The following is a 25,054-nucleotide window of genomic DNA, read 5'->3' on the forward strand; positions in this document are numbered from 1 at the left end:
GGTCAGTCCAGGCTCTGGCTCTGTGGTCAGCCCAAGCTCTGGCTCCATGGTCAGCCCAGGCTCTGGCTCCCTGCTCAGCCCAGGCTCTGGCTCCCTGCTCAGCCCAGGCTCTGGCTCCATGGTCAGCCCAGGCTCTGGCTCCCTGCTCAGCCCAGGCTCTGGCTCCATGGTCAGTCCAAGCTCTGGCTCCCTGGTCAGCCCAGGCTCTGGCTCCCTGCTGAGTCCAGGCTCTGGCTCCCTGCTGAGTCCAGGCTCTGGCTCCCTGCTCAGCCCAGGCTCTGCCAGCCTGAGCATGGATGAGGCCAAAGCAGCTCCTCTGCACTGTCTGACCCACCAGTGGGTCCACCAGGACACCCAGACACCCAGAGCAGGCTGCAATGGCACTCGGGGTGCCTGCACCCAGCACAGCCCCAGGGATGGGGACCCTTTCTCCACCCTTTCTCCTTAGGAAATCTACTCCTGGCAGCTCCCAGAGCTCAGTCCCAGGCTGGCAGGCAGCAGAGGAGACACCCAGGAGCCTTTTCCCTCCTTCCCAAGGGCAGTGGCTTTGCCTCTAGCTGCTCTGACTCATCCTTAGGTGGCTCACTCAGCACCTCACACTCACTCAGTTATTACTTCAGCCCTGGCCCCGCTCTGGGAAGCTTATCTCACACCAGATCCTCCCGGGTCAAGCCCTGAACACTGATAGCTTCAGAAGGAGAGAGCCAAAAGCTGCCCAGCAGCTGCTAATCAGACTCTGCATCATCAGCTGAATGGAGGAGGGAACCACCCTGAGCTCAGGAGTGCAGCAAATCCAGGTCATAGAACCACAGAATGGGTCAGAAGAGACCTTCAAAGGTCATCTTGTCCAACTCCCCTGCAGTCAGCAGGACCTCTCCAACTAGCTCATGTTGCTCAGGGCCATGTCAAATCTTGCCTCTCCTGATGTTTTGAACCCTCTCCAGGCTCTTCAGCTGGGAAAGGGCACTGCAAGAGTTAACCATGCAAGTCCCAGCTGATGGCAAAACTCCAAACTCACTGGGGCCAGGTTTGTGCCCTCTGGATACAGCCTCCAAGCCCCAGAGTGACCTGTGGGCATGAGGCAGTTGGGGCTGCTGGGTGCTTTGATCCTCCTCTTGCATCAGGAGCCTGGGTGGATTTTCCTGGCAGCCCCAAATCAAGACATTTAGAATCACAGAGTCAATAAGGTTGGAAGAGACCTCAGAGAGCATCAAGTCCAAGCTGTCACCCAACACCTCATGGCCACTAAACCAAGTGCCACATCCAATCCCCTCTTGAACACCTCCAGGGATGGGGACTCCACCACCTCCCTGGGCAGCACATCCCAAGGGCCAATTCCTCTCTCTGGGAAGAGCTTTCTCCTCACTTCCAGCCTAAACCTCCCCTGGCACAGCTTGAGACTGTGTCCTCTTGTTCTGGTGCTGCTTGCCTGGGAGAAGAGACCAACCCCCACCTGGCTACAACTTCCCTTCAGGGAGTTGGAGAGAGCAAGAAGGTCTCCCCTGAGCCTCCTCTTCTGCAGGCTAAGCAACCCCAGCTCCCTCAGCCTCTCCTCCCAGGGCTGTGCTCCAGACCCCTCCCCAGCTTTGTTGTCCTTCTCTGGACACCTTCAAGTCTCTCAATGTCCTTCTTAACCTGAGGAGCCAAGAACTGGGCAGATCAGAAGACTTGCACTCCAAGGGCAGCAAAACAACATCTCCCTTGCTCCACCAGAGCCTCTGGGGGGCTGAGAGGGGAAACAAATCCCTGCCCCTGCTGGAGCCCTGCAGAGGATGGAGGTTTTCTTGGGCATTCCTCTGTGTTTCTAATAGGATTGCAGAGAACAAGAAGCTCTTCTTTGCCATTCTGGTTTCTGGCCAGGTTTCTGCCCAAGCCAATGTCAAGAAGCAGTCACCAAGGTGCAGGTTCCAGGAGAGAAACCCCCAGGTGCAGAGGGGGGGTTGGCTTTGCTGCCCCTCACAGGAAGATCTCCAGTTCAGTTTCTCTTTGCTGTGACACCCGAGGCCAGGTCACAGGTTTAGCTCTTGGTTCCTCTGAGTCCAGCCTCTGCCCTTTGCTGCCCACAGCCCTGCCAGGGCTCTGCCTTTCCCTGCTCCTGCAGATGAACCATGAGCAGCCCCCAGGCTCGGGGCTGCCTCGTTTCAAACATCATTTATCACACAGGATTATGCTGCAGGGGCTCCTGAGCAGTCATAGTGAATAACCTAAACTGCTTCCCATCAAGCCAGCAGCCCCCGCTGTGAATTTAAGGCAAACTGACACAGCAGCTTGGCACTGCTCACTGGCAAGGAAAAATGGGCACAGGCTGCTGGAGGGGCACAGGCTGCTGGATGGGCACAGAGTGCTGGATGGGCCCCAGGGTGCTGGATGGGCACAGGGTGCTGGATTGCCACAGCCCTCAAAATGTTGCAGCCACAGAGGATCAGAGAATTGTGTGGCTTGGAAGAGACCTCTAAGATCAAGTCCAGCTCTCAACCCAGCCCCACCATGGCCACCAAACCATGGCCCCAAGTGCCATGGCCACACATTTCTTGAACACCCCCAGGGATGGGGACTCCACCACCCCTCTGGGCTGCCTGTTGCAGTCCCTGACCACTCTTGCAGCATAGAAATTCTTCCTCCTCTCCAACCTGAAGCTCCCCTGGTGCAGTTTCAGGCCATTTCCTCTCATTCTGATGCTAAGGAGAACAGACTGACCCCCACCTCACTCCCAGCTCTTTTCAGGGAGCTGCAGAGAGCAATGAGGTCTCCCCTCAGCTTCCTCCAGACTAAATCCCAGTTCCCTCAGCTGCTCCTCACCAGCTCTGTTCTCCAGACCCTTCCCCAGCTTTGCTGCCCTTCTCTCAGCCCCTCAATGGCCTTCTTGGAGTGAAGGACCCAAAACTGAGCCCAGGATTTGAGCTGCAGCCTCACCAGGTGGACCAAGGGGAAGGCTGAGCAGAGGTAGGAGGTGTCTGCAGCCACTTTGCCCCAGGATCTGTAACGACCTGGCTAGGAGAGGGCAGCAGAGCTGCTGTCACTCAGCTCCAGCAGCCCTCCCTCACAAAGGGCTGCAAGAGGCTGGAGCTCTCTTTCGGTTGTGGGAAGGGGCAAAGGCAAAGTGATGAGCTCTCATTTTGCAGCTCCTGGCGGCTGCTGCTCTCCGTGGGGCCACTCCGAAGGACACCCGGGGGGGGTGGGAGGCGGGAGGGGGGTCTCAGGTTTCCTGGCTGCAGAGCAGCGCTCCATGGAAATTAATCCCCGGAGCCTGCGGCTGTGCTGGCCCCGTGCGGCACCCACTGCCCGCGGCCAGAGGCTGCCCGCTGCTGCCTCACCCAGCTCCAGAATGCCTCTGTGTGCTCGGCCCCCAGCGCCACCCCGGGCCCCATCAATCTGTCCTTTGTTGCTTGATGCTGGGCCGCGGCGGGCAGGAGCAGCTGCCGGCCGTGCCAGTCGTGCCGCTGCCGCAGCCGGCCCTGCGGGCACAGCCCCCACAGCATCCTCCCTGGGCAGCACAACAGGCTCCTTATTCACACCCCTCCCCGGGCTGTCGTGACATGCCAGGGCAGGGGGGGATGGCTTTTGGACTTCCACGTGGGTACCACCCAAAGAAAATGCCAGCGGTGCTGGAGCTCAGGCTTCTGCCTGGGACCGGGAAAGAGATGGTGCCAGGGGCAGTGCTGTCCCCAGGGGAGGTGAAATCAGGACCCAAAGGGAGGTGAAATCAGGCCCCCGAAGGAGGTGAAATCAGGACTCAAATGGAGGTGAAATCAGGACCCAATGGAGGTGAAATCAGGACCCAATGGAGGTGAAATCAGGAGCCAAAGGGAGGTGAAATCAGGATCCAATGGAGGTGAAATCAGGCCCCCAAAGGGAGGTGAAATCAGGACCCAAAGGAAGGTGAAATCAGGATCCAAAGAGAGGTGAAATCAGGATCCAAAGGGAGGTGAAATCAGGACCCAGTGGAGGTGAAATCAGGCCCCCAAAGGGAGGTGAAATCAGGACACAATGGGAGGTGAAATCAGGAGCCAAAGAGAGGTGAAATCAGGACCCAAAGGGAGGTGAAATCAGGATCCAATGGAGGTGAAATCAGGCCCCCAAAGGAGGTGAAATCAGGACCCGAAGAGAGATGAAATCAGGATCCAAAGGGAGGTGAAATTAGGATCCAAAGGAAGGTGGTGAAATCAGGATCCAAAGGGAGATGAAATCAGGACCCAAAGGGAGATGAAATCAGGATCCAAAGGGAGGTGAAATCAGGACCCAAAGGGAGGTGAAATCAGGATCCAAAGGGAGGTGAAATCAGGACCCAAAGGGAGATGAAATCAGGACCCAAAGGGAGGTGAAATCAGGATCCAAAGGGAGGTGAAATCAGGACACAATGGGAGGTGGTGAAACCAGGACCTAAAAGGTGCAGTCTGGATTTAGTGTGGAGCTGGCCTGGCCACCCCAGCAGGACTGGCACCTCAGACACCAGCACAAGGCTGCAGGTCCAGCTCTGTCACTGGCTTGTCCAAAATCCCTGGCAAATAATTTGCTCTCCCTCTACTGCTGCTCTCTCCAAGTGCCTCCCGTTGGAGAAGAGGGACAGGGGGTGCAGGACAATGTGGATCACAGGGTGTCACTCCCTGCTCTGGCCTCTGCTGGCTGGAACAAGCCCAAGGAACAGAGCCAAGTTTCCTGCTGTGCAACTTCCCTGCGAAGCAAGGGAGAAAAGGCTGGTGGCATTCCCAGGATGATCCAAATACTGTTTCCCAACACTGGGATTAGGCAGCAACAGAGCTAAGGGCAAGAGCCTGGCCTCAGCCTGGAGCAGCCACAGAGGCACAGCCCTGTGCCAGGGCTACTGGGAGCCTGCAGCACGGCTAATTAGCCCTGGCAGAGCCTCTAATTAGTCTGTTTCTAGAGCTGGCTTGGGGCTCTGCACTGAGCTGCCCCAGGCTGGGAGCTCAGAGGGCACTTGCTGGCCAAACCTGCCTGTCCCCAGCTCTGACCACGGGCAGGAGATTCCTGCATGGCCCTGGCAGAGCAGGGACCTGTCCGAGGCACAGGCAGGAGCCAGCTCCCCGGGGAAGGGCAGCTCCAGGTGAGTGCTGGGTGAAGGAAACCATCACAACCTGCTGCCCAGCAGCTTGGCTGTCAGTTGCCAGCACTGCTAACAAATCCAAGCTGAAGGTGCAGGAAATCCCCAGAGGCACCGAGCTCAGCCAAGTGCTGGTTGTGCTGCTGGGCATTTTCCTTGTGATGCAGCTTCGTGCTGCTGCTGGGGGCCTTCCAGAGCAGCTCCTCTGGCTGCTCCTGCACAGGGCTCATCTCCCAGCTTGGGGCTTTCCTTCCAGGAAGACCAGAGCCAGGCTCTGCCCCACCTTGGGCAGACCACACTGCAGCCAAAAGCCAGGCCCTGGAATGGTCACTGCAGAGGGAAGCAGTGAGGAGGATGGTCCAGCATCACCCTGGCCATGTACTGCACAGTGCCTGCTCCCCCCCAAGAGCCAATTTCACCTCCTCAGTGCCTGGTCCTGGCAAAATAAAGCAAGCATTCATGAGTTTGGGGGATGCTGCAAAGGTTGACTCTAATCTTAAGGTTGAGTTTCTCATGTTGCTGCTGGTGACCTCCCAAATCAACACTGTGCAGCAGGCAGGGTCACAGAATTGTCAGGGCTGGAAGAGACTTTAAGGATCAGCCAGTTCCAACCCCCCTGCCATGGGCAGGGACACCTCACACTACAGCAGGTTGCTCACAGCCACCTCCAGCCTGGCTGCAAACACCTCCAGGGGTGAGGCTTCCACCACCTCCCTGGGCAGCCTGTGCCAGGCTCTCACCACCCTCCTGGGGAACAACTTCTTCCTAACATCCAATATCAATCTCCCCACTTCTAGTTCTGTTCCATTCCCCCCAGTCCTATCCCTCCCTGACACCCTCAAAAGTCCCTCCCCAGCTTTCTGGTAGCCCCCTTCAGACACTGGAAGGCCACAATTAGGTCTCCTCAAAACCTTCTCTTCTCCAGCCTGAACAGCCCCAAGGCTCTGAGCCTCTCCTCACAGGGCAGTGCTGCAGTGCTCCCTTCAGCATCCTGATAGCCTCTGTTGGACTCTCTCCAGCAGATCCCTGTCCCTCTTGAGCTGGGGAGCCCAGAATTGGCTGCAGTCTCTCTTCATAGAAGGTCTCTCCAGCTTGGAGGCAACCAGCTGGCTCCAAGGACAATGCAACACCTCCTCCCCAGCTCTTGCTTCACTGCCATGTTTGGCTCAAATCAAAACTGGAACTGGCAGCTCTCCAGGCAGGGAGGGCAGCACTGGGCAGTTCCTGGCTGTTCCACCAAGCCAGGCTGGATATGGGAGGGCAGGATTTAAAATAGCCCTCAGATAACACCAAAAATAGAGAGGCAAATAGGGGTGGAGAGGTTGAGGAGCAGGCTGGCTGCTCAGACAGCAGTGAATCACCCCAGCTGAGGCTGTGCCAAGTCCACATGGACAGGAGCTGGATGGCTGAGGGGACTGGGAGGCTTCCCTGGGTTCCTGTGCTTGGCTGGGTGCTGCTCACAGGCAGAAACACGAAATGAGTTCTGCTCTGTGTGTGCTGATTTTACCTTTGCATCAGGCCACCCTGGGGCTCTTCAGTCTGAAGAAGAGCTCTGCACTACCTCCCCCCCAAAGCAAAAGAAACAGAAGATTGAAATGGGCTCCAAAGCTCTTTAACATAAAGATTGGAGAGGAAGGGAACTCCAAACATCCAAAGTTTGTGTCTGAGGGGGGGAAAGGAAAGGTTTCAAAGGCAGAAAGATGCTCTGCAGAGCCTAACTTTGCCAACACTGCTCTGACTCTGAAGAGCCAGCTGAAGGCCTGGCCACCAGAGTCACCACCAGCACTGCAGCCAGTTCTGGGCTCCCCAACTCAAGAGGGACAGGGATCTGATGGAGGGAGTCCAACAGAGGCTACCAGGATGCTGAAGGGACTGCAGCACTGCCCTGTGAGGAGAAGCTGAGAGCCCTGGGGCTGTTCAGGCTGGAGAGGAGAAGACTGAGAGGGGATTTAATAAATCAGGAAGGCTGAGGAAGGACTTTTCAGGCTCTCAGGTAGTGATAGGACTAGGGGGAATGGAATGAAGCTGGAGGTGGGGAGATTCAGGCTGGAGGGGAGGAGGAAGTTCTTCCCCATGAGAGTGGTGAAGCCCTGGGATGGGTTGTCCAGGGAGGTGGTTGAGGCCCCATCCCTGGAGGTGTTTAAGCCCAGGCTGGCTGAGGCTGTGGCCAGGCTGATGTAGTGTGGGGTGTCCCTGCCTATGGCAGGGGGGTTGGAACTGGCTGATCCTTGTGGTCCCTTCCAACCCTGACAGATACTATGATACTCTGAAATGTTTATCAATATCTGAGGGCTGGGGGTCAGGAGGGAGGGTTCAGGCTCTGCTCAGCTGCACCCTGGGATAGGACAAGGGGCAATGGATATCAACTCCAGCACAGGAGGTTCCACCTCAACATGAGGAGGAACTTCTTCACTGTGAGGGTCACAGAGCCCTGGAGCAGGCTGCCCAGAGAGTTGTGGAGTCTCCTTAGAATCATAGAATCAATAAGGTTGGAAAAGACCTCAAAGATCATCAAGTCCAACCTGGCACCCAAGACCTCATGGCTACTAAATCATGGCTGCAAGTGCCATGTCCGATCCCTTTCTGAACACCTCCAGGGACAGTGACTCTACCACCTCCCTGGGCAGCACATTCCTTCTCTGGAGCCTTTCCAGCCCCATCTGGATGTGTTCCTGTGTGACCTGTGCTGGATTCTCTGCTCCTGCTCTGGCAGGGGGGTTGGACTGGATGCTCTTCGAAGGTCCCTTCCAACCCCTAACATCCTGTGGTCAATTCCTTTCTAAACATCAAACAGCAGCGTGCTGCAGGACGACCTCTCTGGACACAAAGCCAGGCAGCAGCACCTGCTGCAGGATCCGTGGGCAGAAGTGGAGCTTTTGTGCCAAAATCCCTTTGAAAGAAGGGGGGAAAAATCCAGGGAGAAAACGAACTCGTTGTGTCAGGCAGAAAGGGAAGGGCTCCGAGGAGCCTGGAGCGGCAGCCAGGGCTTCACCCTCGGCAGGGCTCTTGCTGCGCTGCGCTGCGCTGCCAGCACCCAGCGCCTTCCCCGCCCCGGCCCCGGCCGCTTTCCCACACTCCCATCTAGTGGCAAACGAGCACGGGAAGAGTCTCCACTCCCCTTCCACGTCTTGCTCCAGCATTTACATCCAGTTTACCACCTCTTTGGGAACGCAGGCTGCCCTCCCTGCCTCCCCATGGAGCCAGCCGCGGGTGAGCAGAGAAGAGGTTCCCTGGGGTGCTCGGGGTGCAGCCACCATCGGGGTGCCCCTCAGACACCCACACCTCTGCTTGGTGCTCAGGAGCAGGCCCTGATGTGCCCCAGGCAGCCCCTGGTGTGCTCCAGGCAGCCCCTGTTACAGACCAAAACTTACCTTCACCAGTCCAGCCAGAGACAGCCCGGGAAGGGCTGGACTGGGAGATGCTGCAGGGATGTAGGGAAGCAGCCCCAGCCCCAGCCCCACACACAGCAGCTGTGCTGGCAGGGGTACAGCTCCTGGAGTCATAGAATGGTTGTTGGTTGGGCAAGACCTTTGTCAACCAGTCCAACCCTTCTCTAACTCTGCTGAAGCTGGTGCCAAGCCATGGCCCTCAGCACCACATCTCTGAGGTACTGGAACACCTCCAGGGGTGGGGATTCAACCTGCTCCCTGGGCAGCCTGTTCCAGCCTTTGAGAACCCTTTCAGTGGAGAAGTTTCTTCTAATGTCCAGCCCAAACCTTCCCTGCTGCAACTCAAGGCCATTTCCTTTTGTCCTGGCAATTGTTGCCTGGGAGAAGAGACCAACCCCACCTGGCTCCAGCCTCCTTTGAGGGAGTTGTAGAGAGCAATGAGGTCTCCCCTCAGCCTCCTCTTCTCCAGGCTGAACAACCCCAGCCAGCCTCCTCAGCTGCTCCAATTCCAGACCCTTTCCCACATTCATTGCCCTCCTCTGGACCCACTCCAGCCCCTCAGTGTCCTCCTCTGCACCCACTCCAGCCCCTCAGTGTCCTCCTCTGGACCCCAGCCCCAGTGCCCTCCTCTGGACCCACTCCACCCCCTCAGTGTCCTCCTCTGCACCCACTCCAGCCCCTCAGTGTCCTCCTCTGCACCCACTCCAGCCCCTCAGTGTCCTCCTCTGGACCCACTCCAGCCCCTCATGTCCTCCTCTGCACCCACTCCAGCCCCTCAGTGTCCTCCTCTGCACCCACTGCAGCCCCTCAGTGTCCTCCTCTGCACCCACTCCAGCCCCTCACTGTCCTCCTCTGCACCCACTCCAGCCCCTCAGTGTCCCACTCTGCACCCACTCCAGCCCCTCAGTGTCCCACTCTGCACCCACTCCAGCCCCTCACTGTCCTCCTCTGCACCCACTCCAGCCCCTCAGCATCCTCCTCTGCACCCACTCCAGCCCCTCAGTGTCCCACTCTGCACCCACTCCAGCCCCTCAGTGTCCCACTCTGCACCCACTCCAGCCCCTCAGTGTCCTCCTCTGCACCCACTCCAGCCCCTCAGTGTCCTCCTCTGCACCCACTCCAGCCCCTCAGTGTCCTCCTCTGCACCCACTCCAGCCCCTCAGTGTCCTCCTCTGCACCCACTCCAGCCCCTCAGCATCCTCCTCTGCACCCACTCCAGCCCCTCAGTGTCCCACTCTGCACCCACTCCAGCCCCTCAGTGTCCTCCTCTGCACCCACTCCAGCCCCTCACTGTCCTCCTCTGCACCCACTCCAGCCCCTCAGTGTCCTCCTCTGCACCCACTCCAGCCCCTCACTGTCCTCCTCTGCACCCACTCCAGCCCCTCAGTGTCCTCCTCTGCACCCACTCCAGCCCCTCAGCGTCCTCCTCTGCACCCACTCCAGCCCCTCAGTGTCCTCCTCTGCACCCACTCCAGCCCCTCAGTGTCCTCCTTGGCGTGAGGGCAAGATCCCTCTCCTGCTGTGAGCTGAGCTGAACTCCCCCAGACGCTCCCTGTGGCCAGAACAAAGGCTGTGGCTGTGTCTGCAGGGAAGAGGCAGGCAGCCAGCAGCAGGTAGATGAAAATTCCTTTATTACTAAAATATTTGTACATTTAGCAAAGTTAACCAACCTGCAAGCCCATGCTCCTGCTCCTCCTGAAAAAAGGAAGCCCAGAGGAAGGTTGAAGACAACCAGCTAAGGAACTACATTTGTCCTAGCAGCTTGTAAGTAGGCAGATGTTTGGATGTGGGATCAGCATCCAAATGTTTGCATCCAGTCTTGCTTGGGCCGCACCTCAGAGGCTGGGAGCCGTGGCTCAGCCAACAGCTGCTTCACACAGGTTGAGAAAGAGCTCTTCCTAGCCACTTCTTCCCCTGCTTCCTGACCAAAACCACACAAAGGCTCCAGGAACAAAGTGCTCTCCAGCCACTGCATTTCACCAGCAGGACAGAGTCTTGGCCTCCGGCTTTCCTCCACCCTTGAGGGTACATTTCCTCCTCTCAGGAGCAAAGCAGGAGCAGGTCCTCCAGCACTGCAGGAATTCCAGCAGCATCACACCCAGGGTGGGGTTTGGGCCCCAAGGTGGCTTCTTGTCCTTGCATACAGACCGGAGGAGGGAGGCCAGGCCCCGGGGGGCTCTCGTCGCATCCTGCTCCTTTTCAACTTGACAAAGCCAACGGGGGGGTGAAAAAGAAAGCCAACAGGGATCTAAAACCAACCCCCCCCCAAAAAAAATGGAGCACAAAGTCCCCTCAGCTGAGTGCAGGTGGGGGAGGGGGAACGTTTGCCAGCTCTTGGCTGACCTTTGCCGTGTGGAAACCGCCTTTAAACACAACCAACTTCCAAGCTCCACAGCTCCGCTTGCAGGTGCCGGCCAGGAGAGATGGTTTGGGGCTGCTGCCCGGTCCGGGGGGTGGCACCCTCAAAACCCAGGGGTTCCACCCCAAAAGTACACGGTGGTGTGCAAGCAAAGATCAGAGGAGAAGTCAGACCTTGCTAGGGGATGAAAGCAAACTCGTAAGAGAGAGGAAAAGAACTGCCCAGCGGGAAGCACTTGCAGCCGAATCCCATCTTCAGCCAGCCAGGAGGAGGTCCAAAGGCCGTCGGGGAGGAGCCTGCCGCCCTTCAGCGGGGAGCGAAGAGATGGCACCGGCACCACAGCAGCCTGCTGGGACCGCTGAGGAGGCAGACAAGCGGATGGAGCCACGGGGAAGAGGAATCCAGAACACACGGGAGGAGGGGAGAGGGTGGGGAAAAAACCAACCCTCAAACCCAACACCACAACCCCCACTCCCCACCCCCGACAAAAAATAAACCCTGGAAAACCAAAGCCTGGAGGGTGGGTGAGGGGAAGAAAAAAAAACCAACCACCAACCCCAGGAACAAAACCACAGAAAGCAAACTGAAAATGGGACTAAAATTTAATCATTCATAAAAGCTGTAATTTAATCTGTGACAGGAAACCACCAGGAAGCAAATATTAGAGTTGGTTTAGTAGAGTTTTTATATATATATATATATATATATAGAATTAATTTTACCTTTTTCTTTGCTTTTCAAGCCATAAAAAAAATGATCCCAGCTTGGGGTTGGGATTGGGGTTGGGGGGGGAAGGTTTATTTTGTGTGTTGTTGTTTTCCCTATCAAAGATCTTTTTTTCCTCTTTGCCTTTCCCAAAGCACAAAGAATTTGTTTCCATTAGGCTCTAATTGGGGCAAAAGGGAAGAGAAGGAAGGAGCCTTAAATAAACCCCCCCCCAAGAAATGAAGTAAAAACCCAAACCACCCCCAAAATAAAAGCCCACCCCAAAGTTGTTGGTTGCAGTGAGTTCAGAGGGGGGGGTTGGGAGAGCTTCAGATCATGGTTATAGAGAGGGGGAAAAACCAGAACAGTGGGAGGGGAGTTTCTTAGTGCTTGGGGGGGTGGAGGGGGAGAGGAATGATGATCAGTGTGGGACTGGAGTTCTGGTAGCAGTAGGTAACACCTGCAATGCATCCGTGCTCCTCTGGGTGATCACAAGCCAGAGGCCATCAGGTTTCTCTTCACATCTGTTAATTGCTGGGGCCAAAGGAGGAGTATTAGGGTCTTAGATTTCCGAGAGAGAGAGAGAATAATTTCCTTTCTTTCCTTTTTTCCTTCCTTTCTTCCTTTTTTCTTTCTTCTTTCTTTTCCTTCCTTCCTTTTTTGCTTCCTTCTCCTTCATTCCTTCCTTATTTCCTTCCTTCCTTTTGTCCTTCCTTCCTTTCTTTTTCCTTCCTTCCTTTTTGTCCTTTCTTCCTTTTTGTCCTTCCTTCCTTTTTGTCCTTTCTTCCTTTTTGTCCTTCCTTTCTTCTCTTTCTCCTTCCTTCCTTTTTGTCCTTCCTTCCTTCCTTTGCCCTTTGCTGTTTCTCCCCAGGGGCTGTGTGCAAACCAGCTCAAAGATCGAAATCCTTCCCCCAGGACAGCACAACCCAGGAGAAGCTTCTTCAGGTATGGTCTTAATTTCCAGAAGGTGTTGAAGTCAGGGGGGGGTTGGGGGTTGAGGAGGGGGTTGGGGGGAGGGGATGCTGGCACTTTCCATTGAGGCAACAGTTCTTCATTCCTGTGATCTAGAGAGAGGGAGACAACATTCAGAGAATCACAGAGTGGGTTGGGTTGGAGGGGACCTTAAAGCTCATCCAGTTCCAGCCCCCATGCCATGGGCAGGGACACCTCCCACCAGCACAGGTTGCTCAAGGCCTCATCCAGCCTGGCCTTGAACACCTCCAGGCAAGAGGCATCCACAGCCTCCCTGGGCAACCTTTCCAGTGTCTCCCCAGCCTCACTCTAAGGAATTCCTTCCTCATCTTCAGTCTCAGCCTCCTCTTTTCCAGCTCAAAGCCATTGTCCCTCCTCCTGGCACTCCCAGCCCTTGTCAAAAGTCCCTCCCCAGTTCTCTTGGAGCCCCTTCAGGTACTGGGATGCAGCTCTAAGGTCTCCCTGGAGCTTTCTCTTCTCCAGGCTGAACAACCCCAACCCTCTCAGCCTGTCCCCCAGAGGAGGTTCTCCAGCCCTCTGAGCATCTTTGTGGCCTCCTCTGGCAACTTTCTCCTGGTGCCCATGAGTGAGCTGGAAGCTTCCCCCAGCAGCTGCCCACACAAACACAGCACTCCAGCAGGAAGAGTTTAACCTCCCCCAGCCTGAGCTTGGCTCCCACCCACCCCAAGTTCAGAGGTGCAGAAAGGAAAGAGACTTTGGAAGCTCTAAGCAAAGGGTTCCTGTTTTCTCAGGAGGGCAGTGCCAGTCACCACCCTGACCTCCTGCTGTGGTAGCCACAGTGACCTCCCAGCCTGTCTGCTCTCCCACACAGGCAGCCTGCAAGTGGGTCCTGAAGTCAGCAAGAGATGAAGCATTTATGGGAGGCAGACTTCATCCTTGATATCTCTGGGATGCTCTTAGTCTACTGAGTTGGAAGCCTCCCTGGGTCCCACTCCAGCTCTAGTGTGCAATGAACTTGAGCAGCAATGGGGGACACACTGTGCAGGATTTTCATAGGATCAACAAGGTTGGAAAAGACCTCAGAGATCATCAAGTCCAACCTGGCACCCAGCACCTCATGACTACTAACCCATGCCTCCAAGTGCCACATCCAATCCCCTCCTGAACACCTCCAGGGATGGGGACTCCACCACCTCCCTGGGCAGCACATCCCAACAGCTAACAGCTCTCCCTGGGAAGAACTTTCTCCTCACCTCCAGCCTAAACTTCCTTGGGCCCAGGTGGGCCCTCAGCCTCACACCCACCCCTGCCTCTGCACGGTGCTGAGCAGCACCACTCCTGTGCCAGCACTCTGCCAGCTCTGGGGCAGCCTGGGGGATGTTGCTGTACCCCACACTGAAGCAACAGAACTGCAGCTTTCCTCTCAGGAGTGCAAGAGAGCAGCTGTAAGCACACAGAGCACCCTGCCAAGACACACAGGAAGGTTATTTATAGCTGTGTCCAACCTTGGGCTGGTTTCTTGTTTCTGTTTTGGTGTTTTTGTTGTTGCCTCTTTTGCTCTTGATTCGTGTGCCACTGATCTCGCTCTCCCCACCCAAACTGAGCTGCTCTTGTCTCCCCTGCTCCTAGGGCTGAGCTGCTGCTGCAGCACTGCACAAGTTACACAGATGCCACTGGATGTCAGCAGGAGAAAGGAAGGAAGCAAAACTGAGCTGTGGTGTCACAAGACAGAGGGAGAACCTGCAAGAGTGAAAAGGCAGCTCCTGCTCTGCTGCATTCAGCAACCCAAGGCAGAGGAGAAGGGCAGAGAAGCAGGCTGGGTCAGCACAACTGCAGGATTTTGTATCTGGGAGCAGGGAGGAGGGAGAGGGGAGGGAAGAGAGGGAGGAGGGAGAGGGGAGGGAAGAGAGGGAGGAGGGAGAGGGGAGGGCAGAGAAGAGAGGGAGGAGGAAGAGGGGAGGGCAGAGAAGAGAGGGAGGAGGAAGAGGGGAGGGAAGAGAAGAGAGGGAGGAGGAAGAGGGGAGGGAAGAGAAGAGAGGGAAGAGAAGAGAGGGAGGAGAAAGAGGGGAGGGAAGAGAAGAGAGGGAGGAGAAAGAGGGGAGGGAAGAGAAGAGAGGGAGGAGAAAGAGGGGAGGGAAGAGAAGAGAGGGAGGAGAAAGAGGGGAGGGAAGAGAAGAGAGGGAGGAGAAAGAGGGGAGGGAAGAGAAGAGAGGGAGGAGAAAGAGGGGAGGGAAGAGAAGAGAGGGAGGAGAAAGAGGGGAGGGAAGAGAAGAGAGGGAGGAGAAAGAGGGGAGGGAAGAGAAGAGAGGGAGGAGAAAGAGGGGAGGGAAGAGAGGGAGCAAGTCCTCTCTGCTGGGATGAGCTCCTGGTGCTGAGCTGTGGGTGGAACTCAGCCCCCTCTTACCTGGCTCAGAGCTGCTGCACAGTGGGAGTCTAAAGCAGCAGACAGGATTTCTTTTTAGGCTTCTTCTTTTCCACTGGTGTTTTCCTATTTATCTGTCTGACCAGGTCATAAAAGATCTGAAAAAGAAAAACACAAACTGAGAAATCCAAGTGATGGAACCCTATGCAAGTGCTAAAAGCTCAGCTGCTAACCTGGCCTGGGGCCTGCAGCCTCATCAATGCAGTTAAACAGCTGCATTTACACAGACCAAGGGGAGGGAGAAGGGAGGGAGAAGGGAGGGAGAAGGGAGGGAGAAGGGAGGGAGAAGGGAGGGAGAAGGGAGGGAGAAGGGAGGGAGAAGGGAGGGAGAAGGGAGGGAGAAGGGAGGGAGAAGGGAGGGAGAAGGGAGGGAGAAGGGAGGGAGAAGGGAGGGAGAAGGGAGGGAGAAGGGAGGGAGAAGGGAGGGAGAAGGGAGGGAGAAGGGAGGGAGAAGGGAGGGAGAAGGGAGGGAGAAGGGAGGGAGAAGGGAGGGAGAAGGGAGGGAGAAGGGAGGGAGAAGGGAGGGAGAAGGGAGGGAGAAGGGAGGGAGAAGGGAGGGAGAAGGGAGGGAGAAGGGAGGGAGAAGGGAGGGAGAAGGGAGGGAGAAGGGAGGGAGAAGGGAGGGAGAAGGGAGGGAGAAGGGAGGGAGAAGGGAGGGAGAAGGGAGGGAGAAGGGAGGGAGAAGGGAGGGAGAAGGGAGGGAGAAGGGAGGGAGAAGGGAGGGAGCAGGGAGGGAGCAGGGAGGGAGCAGGGAGGGAGCAGGGAGGGAGCAGGGAGGGAGCAGGGAGGGAGCAGGGAGGGAGCAGGGAGGGAGAAGGGAGGGAGAAGGGAGGGAGAAGGGAGGGAGAAGGGAGGGAGAAGGGAGGGAGAAGGGAGGGAGAAGGGAGGGAGAAGGGAGGGAGAAGGGAGGGAGAAGGGAGGGAGAAGGGAGGGAGAAGGGAGGGAGAAGGGAGGGAGAAGGGAGGGAGAAGGGAGGGAGAAGGGAGGGAGAAGGGAGCTCCTGTCCTGCACAGCTTTCTCCTTCAGGTTATGTGTGGCCAAGGGTTTCAAAGGGCACAGCAGGGAAATGGCAGCAAACCCTTTGCCCTGGAAAAGGAGAGGGAAACTGGGAGTGCCAACAGGGTCATCTTCTCCCTGCTGCACCCTGGGCTGCTGCTGCTCTCACTGCAGGGACAGGCAGCCCTCTCCCTGGGCTTTCTCCCCCTCCCAAGTGACCTTCAGTCACCCACTGCATGGGAAGCACTCTCAATTCTCCTTGCCAAACAAACTGGAGCTGTGAATCACTTCACCTCCCTGCCTGGCCCAGTCCTGGGAGTTTATGAATACAAGTGAGCAAGGAGAAGCAAAACATCTGCCCTGAACTCAGGCACCTCCAGCAGGAGAGGAGCACAGGGGCCTCTTGCAGCTGCAGAGCTGGGCTGCTTGTGAGCACTTCTGCTGCTGGGAGTTGTTTCCCCAGCCACACTCAACCCCTTTAGAGCAAAGGGAGCAGTGCAGAAATGCCTGGGGCTGGGTCACAGCAGCGAGGAGGAGAGATTGAAACCTCCAGGAGGCTGCACCCTTGTCCCTGTTTACTGTTGGGGCTTTTTTTTCCCTCCCCTTCCTGGAGTAGCTGACAGCTCACAAATTCCTGTTAGTTCCAAGGCAATCCAGAAGGCAAAGCAACAGTAGAGAACCAACTGCAACAGCTGGAGATGTGAAGATTGGGGTTTTTGGCTGCTACCTCCATGAACAGAGATGAAGTGAACCTGATGGAGGCTTAATCCCAGCCTCAGGAGCTGCAGTGCCTGCAGCCAGGCTCAGCCCAGCCTCAGGAGCTGCAGTGCCTGCAGCCAGGCTCAGCCCAGCCTCAGGAGCTGCAGTGCCTGCAGCCAGGCTCAGCCCAGCCTCAGGAGCTGCAGTGCCTGCAGCCAGGCTCAGCCTCAGGAGCTGCAGTGCCTGCAGCCAGGCTCAGCCCAGCCTCAGGAGCTGCAGTGCCTGCAGCCAGGCTCAGCCTCAGGAGCTGCAGTGCCTGCAGCCAGGCTCAGCCTCAGGAGCTGCAGTGCCTGCAGCCAGGCTCAGCCCAGCCTCAGGAGCTGCAGTGCCTGCAGCCAGGCTCATCCCAACCTCAGGAGCTGCAGTGCCTGCAGCCAGGCTCATCCCAGCCTCAGGAGCTGCAGTGCCTGCAGCCAGGCTCAGCCCAGCCTCAGGAGCTGCAGTGCCTGCAGCCAGGCTCAGCCCAGCCTCAGGAGCTGCAGTGCCTGCAGCCAGGCTCAGCCTCAGGAGCTGCAGTGCCTGCAGCCAGGCTCAGCCCAGCCTCAGGAGCTGCAGTGCCTGCAGCCAGGCTCAGCCTCAGGAGCTGCAGTGCCTGCATCCAGGCTCAGCCCAGCCTCAGGAGCTGCAGTGCCTGCAGCCAGGCTCATCCCAACCTCAGGAGCTGCAGTGCCTGCAGCCAGGCTCATCCCAGCCTCAGGAGCTGCAGTGCCTGCAGCCAGGCTCAGCCCAGCCTCAGGAGCTGCAGTGCCTGCAGCCAGGCTCAGCCTCAGGAGCTGCAGTGCCTGCATCCAGGCTCAGCCCAGCCTCAGGAGCTGCAGTGCCTGCAGCCAGGCTCATCCCAACCTCAGGAGCTGCAGTGCCTGCAGCCAGGCTCATCCCAGCCTCAGGAGCTGCAGTGCCTGCAGCCAGGCTCAGCCCAGCCTCAGGAGCTGCAGTGCCTGCAGCCAGGCTCAGCCCAGCCTCAGGAGCTGCAGTGCCTGCAGCCAGGCTCAGCCTCAGGAGCTGCAGTGCCTGCAGCCAGGCTCAGCCCAGCCTCAGGAGCTGCAGTGCCTGCAGCCAGGCTCAGCCTCAGGAGCTGCAGTGCCTGCATCCAGGCTCAGCCCAGCCTCAGGAGCTGCAGTGCCTGCAGCCAGGCTCATCCCAACCTCAGGAGCTGCAGTGCCTGCAGCCAGGCTCATCCCAGCCTCAGGAGCTGCAGTGCCTGCAGCCAGGCTCAGCCCAGCCTCAGGAGCTGCAGTGCCTTGCAGCCAGGTTCAGCCTCAGGAGCTGCAATGCCTGCAGCCAGGTTCAGCCTCAGGAGCTGCAGTGCCTGCAGCCTGGAGCTCTCTGCCCTCTCAGCTGCAGAGGTGCAGTGCTGCACATGTCCCAGCAGCTGCCAACTCAGCACTGGGTCCAGTCCAAGACCCTGCTGCTCCTGTTTATCACACAGCTTCCTAAAGGGCCCCAGTTATCTCCTGGCACCAAACCAGCCATGCTCAGTGGGGGTCACCTTAGCTTTTGTGGCTGGAAACCTGCACTCTGTCACAGTCAGATAATAAAGACTTGGTGCCTGATGTGGAGCAGAGCTCCCTGCCCAGGGAGGTGGTGGAGTCCCCATCCCTGGAGGTGCTCAAGAGATGTGTGGACATGGCACTTGGGGAGATGGTTTGATCCCCATGGTGGTGTTGGGTTGAAGGTTGGACTTGATGATCTCTTCCAACCAAAACAATTCCATGACCTTATGGCCTCCAGCAGCAGGAGGATTGCAAGGACTGCATCTCCAAGCAGGAGCTGCTTGGACACAGCCTCAGTGAGTCAGAGGCTTTGCAGAGGAGGACTGGGGGCGGGGGGGAGAGGCTGCCTGAGCAGCCAGATGCAGCAGGACTGTGAAAAGCAGAGACTCCAAAGTGGGTTTGGACACTGCAGAAGGTGACAAGGCAAACACTGGGGCAGGAGCCACGCTCTGAAGAGCAGCAGCAGTTACTTTGAAGGCAAAAGTTGATCTGGCCTTAGTGAGGACCCTCTGCTACTCCTGTCCTCTGACACAGCCTATAGAAAGTCACCTGTGAAGTCACCCACCCTTTAGAGAGGAAAAGGAGCAGACCCCCTCACCAGCAGCAGACAGCAGCAGCTCAAGAGCCTGCAGCCCAAAGCTTCCCCAGGCTGAGCAGCAGCCTCGCCCTGAACCCTCCCCGGCAAGGCCTGAGCCAGGCACCGCTGGTGCTGGCCTCGTGTGGCAGCTGAAGCAGGAGGGCCCAGGCAGGCCAGAGCTGCTCAGGTACCTCATTAACGTTGATTTTAGACTTTGCAGAGGATTCTAGGAAGGCACAGTTACACCACTGCCTGGCCAGGTTCTGACCCTGCTCCTTGCCCACGACGCGCTCCTCCTCCAGGTCACATTTGTTGCCCACCAGGATCATTGGAACCTGCAGGGGAGAGAAGCAACAGGAGGGGCAGCAGTTAACAGACAGCATGGGATGGGATGGGAAGGGAATAGGAATGGGATAGGAATGGAAATGGAATGGAAATAGGAATGGGAATGGAAATGGGAATGGGAATGGAAATGGAAAAGGAATGGAAAAGGAATGGAAAAGGAATGGAAATAGGAATAGGAATGGAAATGGAATAGGAATGGAAATGGAATAGGAATGGAAATGGAATAGGAATGGAAATAGGAATAGGAATGGAAATAGAAATAGGAATGGAAATGGAATAGGAATGGAAATAGGAATAGAGCAGGTTGGGAAAGACCTTCGAGCTCATCAAGTCCAACCTATCACCCAACACCATCTGATCAACTCAACCATGGCACCAAGGGCCTCATCCAGGCTCTTCTTAAACACCTCCAGTGATGGTGACTCCACCACCTCCCTGGGCAGCACATCCCAATGGCCAATCTCTCTTTCTGGGAAGAATTTCTTCCTCACCTCCAGCCTAAACCTCCCCTGGCACAGCTTGAGACTGTGTCCTCTTGTTCTGGTGCTGCTTGCCTGGGAGAAGAGACCAACCCCCACCTGGCTACAACCTCCCTTCAGAGAGGTTGTAGTGCAGAACTTGTTCCTAGCCCCCACTCTAAAGCTGCTCTTCTCCACTTCCAAGCCATTGCCTCTCATCCCATCACCACAGGCCCTTGTGAAAGCCAAGTGGTGTTTGGCTGGGGGCTGAAAAACAGGAAGCTGGGGAAGGTGATTTCAAAAGGTGGCCATCAGTTCCTCACAGAGCCAGAAAGGGAGTCTGATGCACAGGCAACTTTTGACCATTGCCTGCTTCAAGGAGAGTGGAATTGAAACTTGTTGGCCAGAGAGAATGTAATGGCTTAAGCACTTTCTGAAGACACCTTCTGACACTGCAGAGAGGAAGGAGAGCATTTCCCTAGCTCAGCAGAGCGTGGTGGCAACCTGCAGAGGGTTGTCAGGCTTCAACAAGGAACATCCATCCCCCACAAAACAAAGAACTGCACTCTCAGAACTCCATCACATCACTGAACAGAGCCCAAAGCAGCAGCCTCTGTTGGCTGAGGAGCCTGAGCAGCTTACAGTGCAGATTGCCCTGCTGCTGAGTGAGCTGCTGGGCTCCAGCCCCAGCCAGTGAAGCATTTGTGCTAGCAGGGAGCTGGGTGAGCATCGACCCTCCCAGGGTGACAAGCAGGTTTGCATAAAGAGAAGCTCAACTTCTGAAGCCAAGGAGGGAACCTAAGCCATTCAGAGCAAGGTGATCAAGCTGTGGGACAAGGAAGATCCAAGAGAAAGCAGCAGCCTGGGAGCTTGCCCTCAGCCCCAGAGCTGCAGGCTCTGCTCGTCCCACCCCTCCCACTCACGGCTCAGAGCACCTTCCTGAGCAGCAGTTTACAAGCAATGCACACAGCTGACCTAGGGTTTGGCCTAAGTACCTGTCCCAGCCCTGCCCACCGACCTCCTCCACTCCCCCAGCCCCACAGCAGGGCTGGGAGCCAGGCTGCAGCTGCTTTCACTGCTCTGCAGCCAGCACAGCCCCAAGGCAATGGGCAGCCAGGGCACAGCTCTGAGCTGTCAGAGGGGAAAACCCAGGCACTTCACTCACACTCCTCAGGGCAAAGTCCTGAAGACATTACCAACTGCTAGGCAAAACCAAACCCAAAGAATTCATTTCAGCTTCTCTTGGAGGGAGCCTGCAGAGGCAGTTCCCACAGTCCTCCACAGCCACGTGGCAACCACAGCAAGAGCCTGGTCCCAGCAGCCTGCCCTGGGCCACCTGCTTGGAAATTCAAACTCACCAGGGAGCTCCAGTTACAGCACCCAGGGCCTGAGCTGGAAACACAGTGAAGAGCTTTTGCTCTGTCACCCAAGGCAATGCAAACCACCTTCATGTCATGGCCCATTACAATGGGAGCGACACAACCCAAGTCCCAACCTTGCCAAGCAAGGCTCTAGGACAAGGTTACAACCTGGTGTCACCAGCCCAGCCTCCTCCAGAGCCCTGCCATCAATCCATACACACAGTTGGGTGACTTCCTCTGGCTTGCAGACTCTGCCAAATGCCAGCTCCACACAAGGAGAGCAAGGACAACTACATGCTGGGGAGCACAGACCTTATGAGGAGAGGCTGAGGGAGCTGGGGCTGCTTAGCCTGGAGAAGAGGAGGCTCAGGGGAGACCTTCTTGCTCTCTACAAGTAGCCAAGTACTCTGCACTGGTTAGGCCATACCTTGAGTCCTGTGTCCAGTTCTTGGCTCCTCAGTTTAAGGACATTGAGACACTTGAAGGTGTCCAGAGAAGGGCAACAAAGCTGGGGAGGGGTCTGAAGCACAGCCCTGGGAGGAGAGGCTGAGGGAGCTGGGGTTGCTTAGCCTGGAGAAGAGGAGGCTCAGGGGAGACCTTCTTGCTCTCTCCAACTCCCTGAAGGGAGGTTGTAGCCAGGTGGGAGTTGGTCTCTTCTCCCAGGCAAGCAGCACCAGAACAAGAGGATACAGTTTCAAGCTGTGCCAGGGGAGGTTTAGGCTGGAGGTGAGGAGAAAGTTCTTCCCAGAGAGAGTTGTTAGCCATTGGGATGTGCTGGTGGAGTCCCCATCCCTGGAGGCGTTCAGGAGGGGACTGGATGTGGCACTTGGTGCCATGGTTTAGTAGTCAGGAGGTGTTGGGTGCCAGGTTGGACTTGATGATCTCTGAGGCCTCTTCCAACCTTATTGACTCTGGGAAACAAACCAAGCAGCTTTCCACTCACATCCTCGGTGTCCTTAACTCGCAGGATCTGCTCCCGCAGGTCCTGCAGGTCGTTGAAGGTGGACTGTGCTGTTATGGAGTATACTAGTGCAAACCCTTGGCCATTCTTCATGTAGAGATCCCTCATGGCTGTGAATTGCTCCTGGAATCAAACAATTGGAAGAAGCAATTAGCCAGTGAATGCAGCTGATCAACACCTACAGCCCTGCACTGTAATGGAGACACAGCAAAGCATTGGCAGGGCAGGCCCTGACATTTCCTACCCCCCACCCCCTGCAGAAACCCACTGCAGCAGGCAAAGTTCATCAAGGCATCAACAATTATCTTTCCTTTTCCTTCTTTTTTTTACCCCATCCTAACAGAGAAAAAGGCTTCTGGAAAAAATCTGGGGGGGGAAAAACAATAATCAAGGGCAGCAATAAAAATCTACCTGCAGTTAAGACCCCAAACCATAACACCACAGAGAGTTCTAACACCAGGTGCTGAAAAGCTTTGGCTGAAATGATTTGGGGGTGATCTGCTGGAGAGAGTCCAGCTGAGAGCTAGGAGGATGATGAAGGGACTTGAACATCTCTCCTGGGAAGACAGGCTGAGAGCCCTGGGGCTGTTTAGTGTGGAGAAGAGAAGGCTGAGAGAGGATCTGATCAATATCTGAGGGGTGGCCAGCAGGATCACAGCATCACAGAGTGGGTTGGGTTGGAAGGGACCTCCAAAGGGCATCCAGTCCAAGCCCCCTGTGGTCAGCAGGGACATCCTCCACCAAATCAGGTTGCTCAGAGTTTTGTCACACAGAATCACCAAGGTTGGAAGAGACCTCAAAGATCATCAAGTCCAACCTGGCACCACAGACCTCATGGCTAAACCATGGCACCAAGTGCCACATCCAATCCCCTCTTGAACACCTCCAGGGATGGGGACTCCACCACCTCCCTGGGCAGCACATCCCAATGGCTAACAACTCTCTCTGGGAAGAATTTTCTCCTCACCTCCAGCCTAAACTTCCCCTGGCACAGCTTGAGACTGTGTCCTCTTGTTCTGGTGCTGCTTGCCTGGGAGAAGAGACCAATCCCCTCCTGGCTACAACCTCCCTTCAGGGAGTTGCAGAGAGCAAGAAGGTCTCCCCTGAGCCTCCTCTTCTCCAGGCTAAGCAACCCCAGCTCCCTCAGCCTCTCCTCCCAGGGCTGTGCTCCAGACCCCTCCCCAGCCTCATTGCCCTTCTCTGGACACCTTCAAGTCTCTCAATGTCCTTTTTAAACTGAGGGGCCCAGAACTGGACACAGGACTCAAGGTGTGGCCTAACCAGTGCTGAGCACAGGGCACAATGACTTCCCTGCTCCTGCTGGCCACACTCTTCCTGCTGCAGGCCAGGATGCCCTTGGCCTTCTTGGCCACCTGGGCACACTGCTGGCTCATGCTTAGGCAGCTGTCAATCAGCACCCCCAGGTCCCTCTCTGTTTGGCAGCTCTCAGCCACTCTGACCCCAGCCTGTAGCTCTGCCTGGGGTTACTGTGGCCAAAGTGCAGCCCCTGGCACTTGTTGAATGCCATCCTGTTGGACTATGCCCATCTGTCCAGTGGGTCGAGGTCCCTCTGCAGAGCCCTTCTGCCCTCTAACAGATCAACATCTGCTCCCAGCTTGGTGTCATCTGCAAATGTGCTGATGACTGACTCAATCCCCTCACCCAGATCATCAGTGAAGATATTAAAGAGGATGGGGCCCAGCACTGCCCCCTGGGGAGCTGCCCAGCAGCTAGGAAAGGAGTTGTACTTACTGTCCCTGCTGTGTCGAGGATTTCAAGCATACACTGCTGACAGTCTACTTCCACTTGCTGGGGAAAGAAAGAGGAGGAGACAAAAGCTGTTAAAGCTGTCAGGAATGGGGCAGGCAAGAGGAATCTCAGCTGAGTTGTCACTTCTGCCACAAAGGCCTCTCCAAGCAAAGCAGGCACCTGCACTTCCCCAGCACTGCCAGAGGCCCTGCTGTTAGGGGATGGCTCACACCCCAAGCCAGGCATTTGGGTCAGCTCATCGATGCCCCATGGCTCTGTTGATTGGAAAGGCTTTCAATGAGCAGCTCACTGTAAACACCTCCACTGGAAGGGAGGTAAAATCCACTCTTGCAAATCAAAAGGACCTCCAGCTTCCATTTTATTCTGCTGCTGGGGAAGAAGGGAGGAAGGAAGGAAGGGATGCACAAGCAGAACATTCTGTGATCCTCACAGTGAGGCTGTAGCCAAGTCCCTGAGGAATGCCTCAGCTCCAGCTAGAGCCATGCCAGGAAGGTCAAATAAATTTAACAGCAGGGCTCATACCCCAATTTACATGCCATTATCACAGGCACAAATGCTACAGGGCTTTGTCTTCTGTTTTGTGCCTCTCATTATGGCAACACTTATGCTAATCTGGAACACAATGGGTTACTTGACATCAATGGAGTGAAGAAAGCAGCTCTGTTGATAGAATGACATAATACCAGAGCATCAGGGATCCTGACAAGGACTTCTGCTCAGCAATTACAAGCCTGCATCCAAAACAGCCATGAAGAATTGCACATGGCTTCAAAGCAAGCAGAACACATTGGAACTAAATGGCAGAACAGCCTCTCCTAAAAAGCAACAGCAACAGGCAAGTGCTGTGCCCCAGCAACACAACCTGCTGTGCTTGAGTGCTGTGGAAATCCTTCCCAACAGCCTCCCCAGAGAGGGCACCCCCACAGCAAATGCTGAGAGCTGTGTGTTTGGAAGGAGCAGCTCTAGTGGGGAGTTACAGCAAAGAGATCTGACTGAGAGGCTGGGCCTGGCCTGGCTGAGCTGCTCCTATCCCCAGGCAGGAGGATGGGCAGCAGTGTCTGCCAGCCACCAGTCTCATATGCCAGGACAAGTGGGAATCAGGGAGGGCACACCAGGCTACCTCTGGGCAGCTGTGGTAACCTCTGAGGAAGAAACAGCAGAGAGCTGCAGCCCCAACCTGCCTTAATTTGAGTCCCTGGGGCTTTGAAGTGAAAGCTCCTGGTTGCATGCAGCAAGAGAGGCTTAATCCTCCTGATACACAGAGCTGAGGGAGGGAGCACTCCAATTAGCAGCAAAACTCTGTCATTCCCTGACAATTCAGCTTGAGAGCTGCTGATACAATTTGCCCTGGCCACTCAGAGGCCCCAGGCTGTGTGAAACCAGAGGCAACCAACAATCTGCATAGAGCACTGCCAGGACTGATGCTTTGCTGTGCTGCAGCCACAGCAGTGGCTCAGGAAAGCTTCT

The 25,054-nt window shown here is 56.3% G+C and overlaps 1 protein-coding gene across 4 annotated transcripts in view; it reads right to left on the minus strand.

Annotated features, from left to right (window-relative positions):
- Window positions 1-10,062: 10,062 nt before the first annotated feature.
- RAP1A (RAP1A, member of RAS oncogene family) overlaps window positions 10,063-25,054 on the minus strand; it is a 48,282-nt gene continuing 33,290 nt past the window's right edge. For all 4 annotated transcript variants that reach the window (XM_068159576.1, XM_068159573.1, XM_068159575.1 and 1 more), the window contains 5 exons: window positions 23,570-23,626; window positions 21,800-21,940; window positions 18,884-19,027; window positions 14,850-14,965; window positions 10,063-12,576 (listed from right to left, as the gene is read on the minus strand). In XM_068159576.1, coding sequence (XP_068015677.1) covers window positions 14,879-14,965; window positions 18,884-19,027; window positions 21,800-21,940; window positions 23,570-23,626 — 429 coding nt within the window. In that variant the 3' untranslated portion in view covers window positions 10,063-12,576; window positions 14,850-14,878. The remainder of the gene's footprint in view (window positions 12,577-14,849; window positions 14,966-18,883; window positions 19,028-21,799; window positions 21,941-23,569; window positions 23,627-25,054) is intronic.

Source organism: Melanerpes formicivorus, unplaced genomic scaffold (genome assembly GCF_026170545.1).
Source record: "Melanerpes formicivorus ecotype bairdi unplaced genomic scaffold, bMelFor1.0.p_v2 SCAF_46, whole genome shotgun sequence".
In the NCBI taxonomy this organism is placed as follows: Eukaryota; Metazoa; Chordata; class Aves; order Piciformes; family Picidae; genus Melanerpes; species Melanerpes formicivorus.